Source organism: Mandrillus leucophaeus, unplaced genomic scaffold (genome assembly GCF_000951045.1).
Source record: "Mandrillus leucophaeus isolate KB7577 unplaced genomic scaffold, Mleu.le_1.0 Scaffold60, whole genome shotgun sequence".
Classification (NCBI taxonomy): Eukaryota; Metazoa; Chordata; class Mammalia; order Primates; family Cercopithecidae; genus Mandrillus; species Mandrillus leucophaeus.
Genome location: NW_012106475.1, coordinates 1,665,071 through 1,681,659, shown reverse-complemented (window position 1 = coordinate 1,681,659; position 16,589 = coordinate 1,665,071). Strand labels below are relative to the sequence as shown.

The following is a 16,589-nucleotide window of genomic DNA, read 5'->3' as shown; positions in this document are numbered from 1 at the left end:
GTTAGCCAGGATGGTCTCGATCTCCTGACCTTGTGATCCGCCTGTCTCGGCCTCCCAAAGTGCTGGGATTACAGGCTTGAGCCACCGCACCCGGCCGGGAGCATTATTTTAGAACAAAAGAGACTTAAGAGGTATAACCAAATGCAACATAAATACAAATGCGTGACTTTCTGTTGGATTCCTTTTTAAACAAACCAAGAGTAAACTTTTGAGACAACTGGAGAAATGTAAATATGAGTTAGTTATTAGATACTATTTAAGAATTACTGTTAATTTTGTGATAGTGCTACTGTGAATAAGAAAGAAGATATTTTAGGGCCGGGCACGGTGGCTCACGCCTGTAATCCCAGCACTTTGGGAGGCCGAGGCACATGGATCACCTGAGTTTGAGACCAGCCTGGCCAGCATGGTGAAACCTCATTTTTACTAAAAACACAAAAATTAACCGGGCATGGTGGTGCGCACCTGTAATCCCAGCTACTCGGGAGGATGAGGCAGGAGAATCACTGGGATGCAAAGTTTGCAGTGAGCCAAGATCGCACCACTGCACTCTAGCCTGGGTGACAATAGCGAAACTCTGTCTCAAAAAAAAAAAAAAAGGAAAATATTTTAGAGAGGCATATTAATGGCTAGTATGGGAAAGTATTTTAGAGATGCATATTAATAAGTAGTGATAAAGAGTTATGCTCTCTGTAACATACTTTGTATTATTTAATATATTGAAAGAGTTATTGCTAACTTACTGGATATGGTAATCAAACTGGGGTTATGTTCCTAAAAATAATTTTTTAATCTTCTAGGCTGGGTATAGTGGCTCACATCTATAATCCCAGCAATTTGGGAAGCCAAGGTGGGCAGATCATTTGAGGTCAGGAGTTTAAGACCAGCCTGGCCAACATGGTGAAACCCAATCTCTACTAAAAATACAAAAAACTAGCTGGGCATGGTGGTACGCACCTGTAATCCCAGCTACTCCGGAGGCTGAGTCACGAGAATCATTTGAACCCAGGGGGTGCAGCTTGCAATGAGCTCAGATTTTGCCACTGCACTCCAGCCTGGGCAACAGAGCAAGGCTATCTCAAAAATAAAAATAAATTTTTTTTCTTATCTTCTAGAGACAAATGCTAGAAGAAATAATCTGAAATTTGCTTCAAAATAGTTCAGTGTGGACCTATATTGAACAAGATTGGTCCTGTACTGGTAACTGTTGAAGCTACTTGATGGGAACATGAAACTTTGTTATGTTACTCTTATTACATATTTGAAATTTTCCATAAAAGTTTTTTTTTCAAAAAAAGAGTAATACTACTAAACACATAACAGCATACTAAACTTAAGACAAAGTACCAAGTGTTGGCAAGGATATGAAACAACTAGAAATCTCATATACTGTTGACAGTGCAAACTAGTACAACCACTTTGGAAAACTATAGGTCAGCATCTAATAAGTTGAAGATGAGTATACCCTATGATCCTGCAATTCCACTCCTAGGTACATTTCTAATAGAAATGCATGCATATGCCAGGCGCAGTGGCTCACGCCTCCAATCCCAGCACTTTGGGAGGCCGAGGCGGGCAGATCACGAAGTCGGGAGATCGAGACCATCCCGGCCAACACAGTGAAACCCCATCTCTACTAAAAATACAAAAACAAAATTAGCTGGGTGTGGTGGCAGGCACCTGTAGTCCCAGCTACTCAGGAGGCTGAGGTGAGAGAATGGCATGAACCCAGGAGGTGGAGCTTGCAGCAAGCCGAGATCACGCCACTGCACTCCAGCCTGGGCAACAGAGCAAGACTCTGTCTCAAAACAAAACAAAACAAAAGAGCATGCGTATGTACACCAAAAAAGTATTGATAGCAGTATTGTTTGTAATAGCAAAAACAACAACAACAAAAAAAAAACAAAAAAAAGAGGCAACAATACAAATGTCCACCAAGAGCAGAATAAATTGTGGTATGTTTGTACAATGGAATAAGATATAGAAATGAAAATAAACTACAATGACAGGCAATGACCTCAATCAATCTGACAATGTAGAACAAGAGAGGCCAGACACAAAGAGTACATATCGTAGAATCTTTCCACTCATATATAGTTGAAAAACAAGAAAACTAATCCATAGGGTTATAAATTGATAGGGTTATAAATTGATAGGATAGGGTTATAAATTGATAAACTAGCACAAAGGATGGATTAGAAATTAAGAGAAGAGAAATGAGGTGAGCTTCCAGGATGCTAGTTGTGGGTTTTTGTTGTTGTTGTTGTTTGTTTGCTTTTTTGTTTTTTTGACAGGGTCTGGCAGTCTGGCTCTGTTGCCCAGGCTGGGATATAGTGGCACAATCTAGGCTCACTGCAACCTCTGCCTCTTGGGCTCAAGCCATCCTCCCACCTCAGCCTCCCGAGTAGGTGGCAGTACAGGCATGCACCACCATGCCCAGGGGTCTTTTATTTTTATTTTGGTAGAGATGGGGTTTTGCCATGTTGCCCAGGCTGGTCTTGAACTCCTGGGTTCAAGCAATCCACCTACCTTGGCCTTCCAAAGTGCTGAGATTACAGGCATGAACCACCGTGCCAGCCTATTCTAGTTCTTGATCTCTGAAGTGGTAAGGAACACCCTTAAGTTTTGTGCATTTTCTGTCTATATTTTATTTCCATAAAAAAGTGGAAAGATACAATACTTTAACAAAGAAAAAAATGAAGCAAATGTTAACACTTTAACTTTAGTTGATGGGTATATAAGTATTCATAACACTACTTCTTGTAAGTCTTCTGTTTAAAGATTATTAATAAAGAGTCAAAATTAAATAAAATTATGATGGGGATTAGGGGAATGGGACAATTCTTTGTTCTAAACCACATGTTCTCAAAGGTATATTAAATAGTCATTCCTAGACAACATCTAATAACTAACTCAGATTTAAATTCCTCCAATTGTCTCAAATGTTTTACTTTTGGTTTGTTTAAACAGGAATCCAATGGAGAGTCACACATTTGTATTTACATTGCATTTGGTTATACCTCTTAAGTCTCTTTTGTTCTAAAATAATGCTCCCACCCATAACATTCTCTACTGAAAAGAGAATAGGCCAGCTGTTCAGCAGAGTGTCCCATCTTCTGGATTTGTTCCATTCAGCCTCTGGATTTCCTGTAAACTAGATTAGATCTAAAGTTTCATAAGACTAGGACTAAACATTTCTGACTAAAGAAATTCAGAGGTGCTGAGGAATCTAATGCATTAGACTCACCTTTCCTAAAATAGAAGGGATAGAAACAAATCCACAAATACCATAACCTCTGTCACAAGAAATTCTGCAATTATCATTGCTCATGACATGCCATACATACATAAATATCTTGGATCAAACATTATTCAAGTTAAAGTAAAGGGCATCTCTAGATTGGGATGCGAACAATAAATAAATAAAAGGGTAAAGGTTTTCAGAACCTGTAGTAGCTACAAAAAAAAAAAAAAAAAGAGATGCTACTTTAACCTCATTATTTTAACCTATGTCAATGGTATTTAACATGAAAGTCTTGCCCTGAGGGTCTTCTGCTACTTTGCTTTTGTTTTTTAAGTTTCAAGTTGTTAGGTTAATAAAGAATAATCACATATGTATAATTATAAATACCTGGGATATCAGGAATTGGCAGCTAAAATTTTTAAATATAATTATTCTGATTGAAAAACTTTCATTATGTTTTAAATTGCTGGGAAACAACAAAGAGTACCTTACCTTTCCAACAAATGGAACCAAGTGATGCTCACACATGGAAAACATGTCTATGTCCTTCACGATCACCATCTCATCATGATCTTCATCAAATATAGCATCGTTTAGCACATCTGAAATCAGAGGCTTGCTTTAGTAACATTTCCAATTTTATGGAAAGGTAGAATAGAAAAGCTACTATGGATAAACATGAATAGACAGTCAACATAAACAAATGTTAATCTTCCCTAAAATATTAAGGGAATACAAATTAAAGCTAGATATTTTTCCTTATCAAAGTAGCAAAGTCTTTTCCTTTAAGTGACATTTAAAAATCCTTGATAAAGTGTTACATGAAAAATGCAGGATTATGAACATATTTGCAGTATGGAAGAGGAGGGAGAAGGGAGGGAGGAAAGGAAAAATTATACCAAAATAAAACAGTGGCTATTTCTGGCAGTAGAAATGGGCCACTTTCACTTTCTTCCTTACATTTTCTTCTACTTTATATTTTGTCTATAATCAGTATGTAGAAAAACTTATCTGAGAAAAAGACTAATCCTTAGCCCTCTGACTTCTGAGGCCAGACCCAGACACCTGTAAACTTGACCTCTATTATCGATTCCCCAAGTAATTTTCTACATTTATAAAGTGTTCTATTTATTGTAGGCCAGCATCAGACTTATTCTAAACAGTCGCCTTCCTAAGGAAATAAATCCTACAGTTTGTGTGTATATGCCTCTCTGGGTAGGCTTTGGAAGATGAGCAGTGTCTTGTTTAAGCTGTGCACCCTGGCACTTCCAGCCAGACATACAATAGACATTTTTTTTAAAAAAGCTTTATTTTTAAAAAGTGCACTGACTTAGCCTCAACTATGCTTTGTGCAAGAGAAAAGATTAATTAGATGATGCCTGAGAGAGCTCTGAGCTTCCTAACATTCTGTGACCGCAAGAACATCCTGTCCCGGATGCTGAAGAGGGATAGAGATAAACAAGCCACAATCCCCGCCAATCATAATATAGCCAAGCTATTGATAACAGGCAGGTACCCAAACAACAGTGTAGATACATGCCATATGACATGGAAACTTCTTCAGCTATATTGTCAATGAGAAAAGAAGCTACAAAGAAATACAGTAGGATTTCATTTTTGGAAAATAAATATATACATAGAAAAAAACTGTACTGGTACCTAGATAGTTTGGCAGACTAGATATAACAAGACACCTAGCTGTGTAATTTCAAGGATTTGGGGGATATGCAATATACATAGAATTAGAAAGAGAAGGGAAGGGATGTATTAGAGCTTTGCCCCTACAGCTCTTTCCCCTCGGAAAGGCAGGTGGCTGAGTGAGTCACAGGAAGATGGACAAATGTCCACCCACACTGCCTGACCTTCGGTGGCTCCACTGCTACTAGAATAGGGGGCTCACAGAGACCAAGTCATCATGTAAACCACAGTTATCACCCTGAGTCAAGCTATTCAGAGATACATTTGACTGTGTTGTAGAAAAGTCATTAGTGTGGTCAAGAAAGGCAAACATGGGGCTGGGCGCGGTGGCTCACACCTGTTATCCCAGCACTTTGGGAGGCCGAGGTGGCCAGATCATGAGGTCAGGAGATCAAGACCACCCTGGCTAACACAGTGAAACCCGTCTCTACTAAAAATACAAAAAAATTAGCCAGGCATGGTGGCGGGTGCCTGCAGTCCCAGCTACTCAAGAGGCTGAGGCAGGAGAATGGTGTGAACCCGGGAGGCGGAGCTTGCAGTGAGCTGAGATTGCGCCACTGCACTCCAGCCTGGGAGACAGAGCCAGACTCCGTCTCACAAAAAAAAAGAAAGAAAGGCGAACATGGCAGGGTTAGACACACACAGACAACACAGACACCCCTGGTAGAAGTGGCTGATAACATCCCAGGAGAAAAAGGCTCAGTGTCACTCACTGAGTGTTTCTTCTACCACAGCACTTTTCTGTTCTGAATATTCTGCCCCACCTTCAGTCATATTTCTGAAAAGAAGACCAAAAATAGATCCTTAATGTTTCCAAAAGTTTCTTGGATTTCTCCCCAAGATTTTAATATGGTATTATTGCCACATATAGCTTACTAAAATCTTTAGTCACACAAGAATATTCCTGGAAGGAAAAACAAGCCAAAAAAAATGTCTTAAAGTAAAAACAAGAGAGAATCATTAAATATAGGAAGCATTTGTTTTCTCTGGCAAAGAATGAGAGCGTCCCCATCCTAAGCTCTGACGACAACCATATGGCCCATGTTAAAGTCAGCCCCTCAACTCAGGCGAAGTGAAGATCTAGCTCCAGGCTGGGCACGGTGGCTCACGCCTATAATCCCAGCACTTTGGGAGGCAGAGGCAGGTGGATCACCTGAGGTCAGGTGTTCAAGACCAGCCTGGCCAACATGGTGAAACCCTGTCTCTACTGAAAATACAAAAATAAGCCGGGCATGGTGGTGCATGCCTGTAGTCCCAGCTACTTGGGGGGCTGAGACAGGAGAATTGCTTGAACCCAGGATGCGGAGGCTGCAGTGAGACTGGGCAAGGGAGAGCAAGACTCCGTCTCAAAAAAAAAAAAAGATCTGACTCCATCGCTTACCTCAATCTTCTCGGCTATAAAATGAGCATAAAGTGCCTACTTCACAGGGTGTCATGAGGATTAAATTGGCACATGTGTTTAGAACTATGCAGGCGGACCAAGTGCTAGTTATTGTTATTACTATTATTATTACAATTAAGATTGAGGGAGTTGCAAAGCTATGTATCAGCACATGGAGGTACATCAAAATTTAAAAAGCAATAATTTGCCTTAACAGAGTACAGAAAAGGAAAAATAGTAACTTAGTGGAGAAATCTGGCAGAGGCTACCTTAACCAAGTGATCAAGGTTAACTTTGCCAGTAACAGGACATACTGACATCAGGTAGCTCCTGATAGGACACCATGAGAAGGGCACATCACCCCTGTGGTATTCTTCCCAAAAATCCGTAACTGCAGCCTAATCATCAGACAAATTGAGGGATACAAAATACCTAAACAAGTACCCTTAGAAAGCATCAGGCCAGGCACAGTGGCTCACACCTGTAATCCCAGCACTTTGGTAGAGCAAGGCGGGAGGATCACTTGAGCCTAGCATTCTGAGACCAGCCTGGGTAACACTGCAATATCCCATCTCTACAAAAAATAAGAAAAAAATTAGCCAGGCATGGCAGCACACTCCTGTAGTCGCAGCTATTCAGGAGGCTAAGGCAGGAGGATCACTTAAGCCCAGGAGTTCAAGGCTGCAATGAGCTATGATTGCACCACTCTACTCCAACCAGAGTGACAGGGAAAGATCCTCTCTCTATTTTTTAAATGTTTAAAAATTTTTTTAAAAAGTAAGGCATCAAAGTCATGAAAAATACAGAAAGACTAAGGAATTGTCAGATTGCAGGAGACTAGAGAAATGACAATGAAAATCTGAATAAAGTCTGTAGTTTAAATAATAGTATTGTACCAATATTACTTTTTAAAATAGTGTATTATTACTATTATTATTATTATTATTATTATTTTGAGACAGAGTCTCATTCTGTTGCCCAGGCTGGAGTGCAGTGGTACAATCTCGGCTCACTGCAAGCTCTGCCTCCTGGGTTCACGCCATTCTCCTGCCTCAGCCTCCTGAATAGCTGGGACTACAGGTGCCTGCCACCACGCCCAGCTAATTTTTTGTATTTTTAGTACACATGGGGTTTCACCGTGCCAGCCAGGATGGTCTCGATCTCCTGACCTCATGATCCGCCCGTCTTGGCCTCCCAAAGAGCTGGGATTACAGACGTGAGCCACCGTATCCAGACTTCTTCTTCTTCTTCTTACTATTATTATTATTTTAGAGATCTTTATTATATCTTTATTATTATATATGTCTAAAATAATATTATTATTTTAGAGATCTTTACAAGCCTTGCTATGTTGCAAGGCTAGTCTTAAACTCTGCGGCTCAAGCCATCCTCCCACCTTGGCCTCCCAAATAGCTGGGACTACAGGCATGCACCACTGCCTGGCTCCAATATTAATTTCTTTCTTTTTTTTTTTTTTTTCTGAGATGCAGTCTCACTCTGTCACCCAGACTGGAGTGCAATGGCGTGGTCTCAGCTCACTGCAACCTCCACCTCCCGGGTTCAAGCAATTCTCCTGCCTCAGCCTCCCGAGTAGGTGGGACTACACGCACGTGCCACCACACCCAGCTAATTTTTTTGTATTTTTAGTAGAGACAGGGTTTCACTAAAGGCCAGGCTGGTCTCACACTCCTGACCTCGTGATCCGCCAGCCTTGGCCTCCCAAAGTGCTGAGATTACAGGTGTGAGCCACCGTGCCCGGCCAATATTAATTTCTTAAATGTTGTACTATGGCCATGTGAGATGTTAAACATTAGGAGAAACTGGGGAAAGGGTATATGAAAACTCTCTCTACTATCTTTGTAATTATTCTGTAAGTCAGTCTAAAATTGTTCCAAAATAAAAAGTTTTCTTTTTTTCTTTTTTTTTTTGAACCAGAGTTTTGCTCTTGTTGCCCAGGCTGGAGTGCAATGGCGTAATCTCAGCTCACTGCAACCTCTGCCTCCCGGGTTCAAGTAATTCTTCTGCCTCAGCCTCCTGAGTAGCTGGGATTACAGGCATGTGCCACCACTCCCGGCTAATTTTGTATTTTCAGTAGAGACAGGGTTTCTCCATGTTCGTCAGGCTGGTCTGGAACTCCCGACCTCAGGTGATCCAGCCGTCTTGGCCTCCCAAAGTGCTGGGATTACAGGCGTGAGCCACCGTGCCTGGACCAATAAAAAGTTTTCTGAAAAGCAAAAGGACAATGTCCCTCAACTGGAATGTATAAATAATGGAGTACACTTAGCAAGAAGATGGAATGAATTACTGATACATGTAATAACATGGTTTGAGTCTCCAAAGTACACTACAATGTGAAAGACATCCATACACAGAAGAGACTACCTATGCTCTAGGAAAGGCAAACTATAGTGATAGAAGGCAGGCAGGTGGTTTACCAGGGCCAGAGAGGTCGGAGAGAGGACTTCACTGCAAAAGGAAAGAAAGAAACTTTTTTGGGTGATGGAAACAGTTCCTATCTTCACTGTATGGGTGGCTATATAACTGTATATGTTTGTTAAAATTCACATTGTACATGTAAAGCAGGTAAATTTTACAGAAGGTAAGTGACACCTCAATAAAGCTAACTTCAAACATAATTTTTAGGCTGTGTGTGGTGGCTCACATCTGTAATCCTGGTACTTTGGGAGGCCAAGATGAGAAGATTGCTAGAGGCCAAGAGTTCAAGACCAGACTGCCCAACCTAGCCAGACTCTGTTTTTACAAAAAAAAAAAAAAATTAAAGTACTGCATGGTGTTGTGTGCCTATAGTCCTAGCTATTCAGGCGGCTGAAGCAGGAGGATCCCTTGAACCCAGGATAGGAGTTTGAGGCTGCAGTGAGCTATGATTATACCACTGCATTCCAGCCTGGGTGACAGAAGACCCTGTCTCTAAAAAGCATAATGGTAATAATAATTTTAAAAATTGTACTATAGCATGTAACCTTTTGTGTAATGAAAGTGGAAAGAGAAGCTATGAACCTATACATGCATGTATATGCTTATCTGCAAAAAGAAACACTAGAAGGATAAATTCAAAAGCTAGTAAAAATGATTACCTGTAAAGTAGTAAGAGAAAAGGACAGAAGGGATATGGATGAAAGGGAAGCATCTTTGAATGTAATTTGTTATATAGTTTTGACCTTGGAATCATGTAAATATTTTATATACTCAAATAAAATTAAATCAAAGAGAAAAAACATCTAGTGATCCTCATACAGCTAAATGTTTCATGTGATAATGGAACACTAATATGTTGCCTATACCTCATTTTATTAAAATGAACCCAGACTATAACCTTCACCTAGCCAAATCATTTTTCTTCAATAATAAAGTTTCCCTGCTATATTTACTTATGTTTTGCGCCAACACATCTAAAAGCTACCATCTGTAGATAATAAGAACAGAACACTATCACATATTGTTTTAATTTCCTGCCTGTTATCAGCAGCAAGAAGGTAACCCTGGAAACGGGGATTTATGGCATTCTGTTTCCTACTGTTGGTCATAACCACAAACAAAACCAAAGCAGTCTCCACAAATTAAAGGTCTGCCCACAACAATACCACACAATGTCAGTTTTCAGGTATACCTTTCTCATGTCATTCATAATTAAGCAGTGTCAACAAATAACACTGCTGGGTAACATCCCTCAAGTATTTAGTCTGCCAGACCCTTTTCTGAAAGTCTAGTAAGACAGGCCCACAATACAAACCCAGCTGCTTTTTTTTTTTTTTTTTTTTTTTTTGAGATGGGGTCTCCCTCTGTTGCCCAGGCTGGAACGCAGTGGCGCAATCTCAGCTCACTGCAACCTCCACCTCCTAGGCTCAGGTGATCCTCCCACCTCAGCCTCCTGAGTAGCTGGGATTACAGGCGCAAGCCACCATGCCTGGCTAATTTTTGTATTTTTTGTAGAGATGGGGTTTCGTCATGTTGCCCAGGCTGCTCTCAAACTCCTGAGCTCAAGGGATCTGCCTGTCTTGGCCTCCCAAAGTGTTGAGATTACAGGCATGAGCCACCATGCCTGGCCCCCAAGTGCTTATTTAAGCTTCCCTCAAAACAGGGGTTCCCAGACTCCTCCAGTGGGCCTGTTAAGACACAAATCTCTAGGCCCCACCTCTAGGGCTTCTGTTTCAGGTGGTCTGAGTAGACCTGAGAATTTGCATTTCTAACAAGTTCCCAGAAGATCCTGATGCTCCTGGTCTGAGAACCAGAGTGCCCCTGGTTTAAACTATTCCATGTTTTGTGCTGCTACATAGAAACTTCATCTCTTCAAAATGCTCCTACTCAAATATATAGATATATGTTTAAGGACAAACAGACCTGTTTCTGCTGGGGAAAAATGAGGGAAAAGTAAAAAGAAACTCCTGGGAAAGATTTCCTCAAAAGGAAATTTCTGTCCAATGGAGTTCACTTTGAACCCATAGTATAGGAATTAGTGCTGTCTGGGGTATCTGGTGATCAGCACCAACAACTCCAGCTCTCTGAGGAAGCTGCACACCCGATGCATCCTCCTGGAAGGACAGTGTTAAAAGACAGTGAAAGATGACTTGGAACATTTGAGTGTGCATCCATCCTAAAGGATAGGAAAGAGCTAATGCAGTCAGATTACTGGTTTTAAAATTAAGGGAAGAGACAGACAGAAGTGCCTAGGGCATCACACCTCTTTGCTTCTGGTTGGAATTAAATCAACTCAAGGGGCTAACAAAGATAAGCCTATCCTGACTTGGTGGAGAATGGTCCAGACCCTCACAGTTCCATCTAACATCAGAGCTGCCTCCACCAGCATACAGCGCTTATTTCATCATGCCTCTTAGTACCATGGTTATTTGTGCCCATGTCCCCCAAACACACTGGGCTATAAGTTTCTGAGTTAAGCATTATATCTGAAAGCTTTGGAGCTTCTACACAGTTCCCTGTAACGCCATGCACGAAGTTGGAGTTAAACATAGATCTTCCATGTTTACCCAATTAATACGTCTGTCTTTACCCTATGATTCACTCTTTCTCTTTTTGAGACAAGGTCTCGTTCTGTCACCCAGGCTGGAGTGCAGCAGTGCAATCACTGCTCATTGCAGACTCCATCTCCCAGACTCAAGCAATCCTCCCACCTTGGCCTCCCCAGTAGCTGGGACTAGAGGTGTGCCACCACATGCAGCTGATTTTTTTTTTTTTTTTTTTGTAGAGACAGAGCCTCATTGTGTTGTACAAGCTAATCTTGAACTCCCAAGCTCAAGCTCTTCCTACCTCAGCCTCCCAAAGTCCTGGAATGACAGGTGTGAGCCACCACACTGGACCAATTCACTTCCTTAAAATGCATTTTTAAATGAAGGGACTCCAAAGAAATTCATGCAGCCAAGGGAATACAGAATTTTCAGCTGGGCACAGTGGTTCACGCCTGTAATCCCAGCACTTTGGGAGGCCAACACAGGTGGATCAGTTGAGGCCAGGAGTTCGAAACCAGCCTGGCCAACACAGTGAAAACCCATCTCTCCTAAAAATACAAAAATTAGCCGGATGTGGTAGCACACACCCATAGTCCCAGCTACTTGGGAGGCTGAGGCATGAGAATCACTTGAACCGGGAGGCGAAGGTTGCAGTGACTTCAGATCACACCACTGCACTCCAGCCTGGGCAACAGAGCAAGTCCCTGTCTCAAATAAATAAATAAATAAATAAATAAAATCACTGCAGTCTTGTTGGTAATAGCAAAAATAGAGAAGTGTGAATCAGAAGAACAGTTATACAGTTTGGGTAAACTCACAATAAAATATGACCTAGCAATGAAAGTGAGTAAATATGGGCTGCATTTATAAATCCTTGAAAGGATATTCAGTGTAAAAAGCATATAGCAGAAGAATATGTAGAGTATGAGCCATTTAAATTAAGTAGAAACAATGTTACATGTTGTTTGTAAACATACACAGAAAATTAAAGTATAAAAATAGACATGAGGCTGATATCGGTGGCTCACGCCTATAATCCTAGCACTTTGGGATGTTGAGGAGGACGGGAATACAAGACCAGCCTGGCCAACATGGTGAAACCCCATCTCTACTAAAACTACAAAAATTAGCAGGTCATGGTGGCACGCACCTGTAATCCCAGGTACTCGGGAGGCTGAGGCGGGAGAATCGCTTGAACCCGGGAGGCAGAGGTTGCAGTGAGCCAAGATTACGCCATGGCACTCCAGCCTGGGTGACAGAGTGAGGCTCTGTCTCAAAAAAAAAAAAAACAAAAAAAAACAAAAAAAAGACATGAAAGCAATCCCAGCTATTCAGGAGGCTGAGACAGGAGAATCACTTGAACTCAGGAGGTGCAGGTTGCAGTGAGCCAAGACCACGCCACTGCACTCCAGCCTGGGCGACAGAGCAAGACTCCATCTCAAAAAAAAAAAAAAAAAGAAAGTAAGGGACCAAATTCAGGATAGTGGTTACCTCTGTAGTGAGATGATAACTGGATCAGGAAGTGATAACTAGGAAGCTTAAACTATATCTGTATTTTTTAAAAGCAATTATAGTAAAATATTAAGATCTGTCAAAACCCAATGCATTCTGATTAAACTGGTTCTTCATAGAGTCTTGTATATTTGAGACATTTCATTAATAAAATATATACATATTTTATATATATATATATGGAGTACAACACTCCAATCTCAGCTCACCACAATCTCCACCTCCCAGGTTCAAGCGATTCCCCTGCCTCAGCCTCCCGAGTAGCTGGGATTACAGGTATGTGTCACCACGCCTGGCTATTTTTTGTATTTTTAGTAGAGACAGGGTTTCTCCATATTGGTCAGGCTGGTCTTGAACTCCCAACCTCAGGTGATCCACCCGCCTCAGCCTCTCAAAGTGTTGGGATTACAGGCGTGAGCCACCATGCCTGGGCCAATAAATACATTTTTTTAAATTAAGGTCTTCATACACATGCTGGTATTTTGTTTTTTTCTGTAAAAATAAAAATTAAAAAAAAAGAAACAAACATTAAAAAACAGGTTACCTTTGCATGGAGAGGCTAAAGGAGGAGGGCAAGGAGGAACACACAGGAAGACCCAGCCAGTTTCACACAGTGCTGCAAACTCCTTCAAAACCCTCCCTAGATCACATCCTGCACCTCAAACAAAGTCTTCTGCCCTGAAGATGGCATTAAGATGTTTTGCTTTCTACCACCTGTTTGAAAAATTTGTTCTACAAGTAAGAGCAATGTTAAAACAAATTCAAAGAGAAAAAAAAAATCGCTCTCTCTGCTTTTACTTTCATTATGAGTACACCTCTTGTTAGAGCTTCCGACACTCACAGCTTTTTGCACTTACCAAGACAGAATTTGGAAAACTTGGCCAAAATAAGCATGAACCCAAACACTCCACAGACTGACACAATGGCGGAAACTAAGACGACTACAGACAACCAGTCACACCATCTGCTGGAGTGCGCAGAGCTGCCGCACAGCTTTGATACGCTCCACAAACTCATTTCATAAACTGTAGGTTTGTCAGCAGGAAAGATCTAATGTATTGCAAAAAAAAGTAAAAGTTTGGTTATTTTGGAAATTTTCACTCCCTTCATCTTTGGCAGAGACAAATTCACATGTTGCTCTTAGCTATTAAAATATAGCCAAAGCTATTGAAATAGATGTTCTCAGCTGCCCTCAAAATAGTACCGACATGCATGTTTCCTTCAGCCAACCCAGTGCTGATGAGCTATTCTCATCCTCTCAGGCAGCCTTGTCACGAACACTACGTTTCTTGGTAAGAGTTCAAGTTTTCACATATAAAGTTATCTTTACTAACATTTTGTTCCTCATTACAACGGTAATGTTCATGGAAGTTTATTGGTAAGATGTAGAAATAATGAAATGAGAAAGTGAAAGCACATATACTGTCTCCACCCAGATGCAATTACTTTATTGGCTCTTAGGGGAACCACAGGCACAGTGGTTCAAGAGGTAGAATGGTAAAGTAGAAGGAATGAATAAGAGTCCAGAGACCCAGGTTCTAGTGCAAGCTTTGCACAGATTGTGTGACCTGGGCTTCCGTGTCCTCAGTTAAAAGGATGCTTAACATGACTCCCAGGTTCCTGATTTGCACAGCTCAAGGGTGTTGGACATTGATGCCAAATTACAAGTTACCCTTCTGCCTCACTGCTCAGCATCTGAGATGTGCATGGCAGTGGCCAGGGCCTCTCTGTACTGAGGTAAGGGGAAAGTACCTGTTTTAAACTGTTTAGATTTATTCCTGGATAAAACTGAAAGCCGCCAATCATGTACATTATTAACTCTCAAAGTTATCCAAGCTAAATAACTTGCCTTTCTGATCTCAGTTTACTACTCTGAATATTTCTGGTAGACCAAAATTAGAGCCTTAGAAACTGTCTAAGGAATCAAAACAGTGTATTCAAGGAGTCATTTTTAAAAACACCACACACACTTACCAAATTTAGTTTTTTAACTGGATAATTTTGTATATCTTTCACAATCCAGCTGTTAAACTGAAAATGGAATTTACAAAACAGATGGTGATAACAAGGTCTGGTTCACAGCAGTTCTAAAGAAAAAAACACACCAATCTGATTAAACTATCCATTTGCTTCAAAAGCCTCTAATAGGCTCATCCCTTATCATCCTACATTCACTTGTACCACGAGATTTCATACAGATGGATGTTATGGAACCATCTGTAATCCCATCCAAGTAAGTACCATCAGAATGTGCAAGCCACCATCATTAGTGACAGATGAAGAGATAAGGGATCATCCTTCAGAACAGGAGTTCCCAAATACAGCCAATCATAAGGAACTTTGGAAAATACAGTGTCCCAAGCCACCCAGGAGAAATCTGATTTACTATGTGTAGGGATGGACCCAGGATAAGTCTTTTTAAAATCTAAGTGATTCTGATGACTGGCTGGGGTGGGAGCACACAGGCTTGAAAGCTGAGGGTACATGAGGGTTGCAAACAGACCCACTGCCGGCTGGGCGTGGTGGCTCACACCTGTAATCCCAGCACTTCGGGAGGCCAAGGCAGGTGGACCATGAGGTCAGCAATTCGAGACCAGCCTGGCCAACATGGTGAAACCCCATCTCTACTAAAAATACAAAAATTAGCCAGGCACACTGGCGCGCCCACGCCTGTAATCCCAGTTACTCGGTAGGCTGAGGCAGGTGAACCGCTTGAACCCGAGAGGCGGAGTTTGCAATGAGCCAAGATTGTACCACTGCACTCTAGCCTGGGTAACAGATTGAGGCTCCGACTAAAAAGAAAAGAAAGAAAACAGACCCACTGCTGGCCCAAATTTGCTGTTTACAAGGCCAAAGAGTGGGCAATTCCTCACTATAACCCTCCCTATAGTCACCATGTCATTCCTGTGGAACACTATGAGGCCTGGGGCAGGGGTAGGGTGGAGGCAGAGACGAGAAGGAAACTGGAGCCAACTCCAACTAAAGAAGGTGAGGCAGGAAGGAAGCAGGTAGAGGACTCACCTTTACTTTTTGCTGGAGCAAATTTTAAAAATTTGTGAGGACCTCACATCAGAAAGTTGTATCCACATCCTAGAAAAATATCCCCCACTTAAGAAACCAGTTGCATCCTACAGCCAACTCATTAGAAATCAATGTCCAGGGTAATACAATAAAGTTTTCATAGTTCTGAGCTGAAAATAAATCTATCAAACCATGACTTCAAGCAACTTGAGATCTGCAGAAATAAGAGGCGTAGGTGTAAAAATATTTGGAGAATGACTACAGGTTAAATTGTAAAACTGATAGTTCACATAAAGGAAAACTTGTGGGCTGAGAGAAAACAATATGATTGTATTGAAGATTAAAATTTTACCCAGGCCTAAAGGTTGAGTAGGAGGAAAAGCGGAGGGAGAGTTTCCTAGAAAGGGAAAGGAAGAGAAGTACCATATAAGATACGAAAGTGGGAAACAGCAAAAGGAAAAAAGCCTGTGTGTGTCTATGCATGGAACAGAAACCAGATTCCCTTCTGTTTTAGAGCGTTTTATCTTTTTTTTCTTTTTTTGTAAGATTATACAGTAGGCCAGGCGCAGTGGCTCACGCCTGTAATCTCAGCACTTTGGGAGGCCAAGGTGGACATATCATTTGAGGTCAGGAATTCGAGACCAGCCTGGTCAACATGGTGAAATCCCATCTCTACTAAAAATACAAAAATTAGCCGGGCATAGTGGCGGGCACCTGTAATCCCAGCTACTTGGGAGGCTGAGGCAGGAGA

At 41.4% G+C, this 16,589-nt stretch overlaps 1 protein-coding gene across 4 annotated transcripts in view; it reads right to left on the bottom strand.

The window, feature by feature from the left end:
* Positions 1–16,589, bottom strand: part of GCH1 (GTP cyclohydrolase 1) — a 57,821-nt gene that overhangs the window by 17,708 nt on the left and 23,524 nt on the right. For all 4 annotated transcript variants that reach the window (XM_011999692.1, XM_011999694.1, XM_011999695.1 and 1 more), the window contains exon 2: positions 3,737–3,846. In XM_011999692.1, the coding sequence (XP_011855082.1) occupies positions 3,737–3,846 (110 nt within the window). The remainder of the gene's footprint in view (positions 1–3,736; positions 3,847–16,589) is intronic.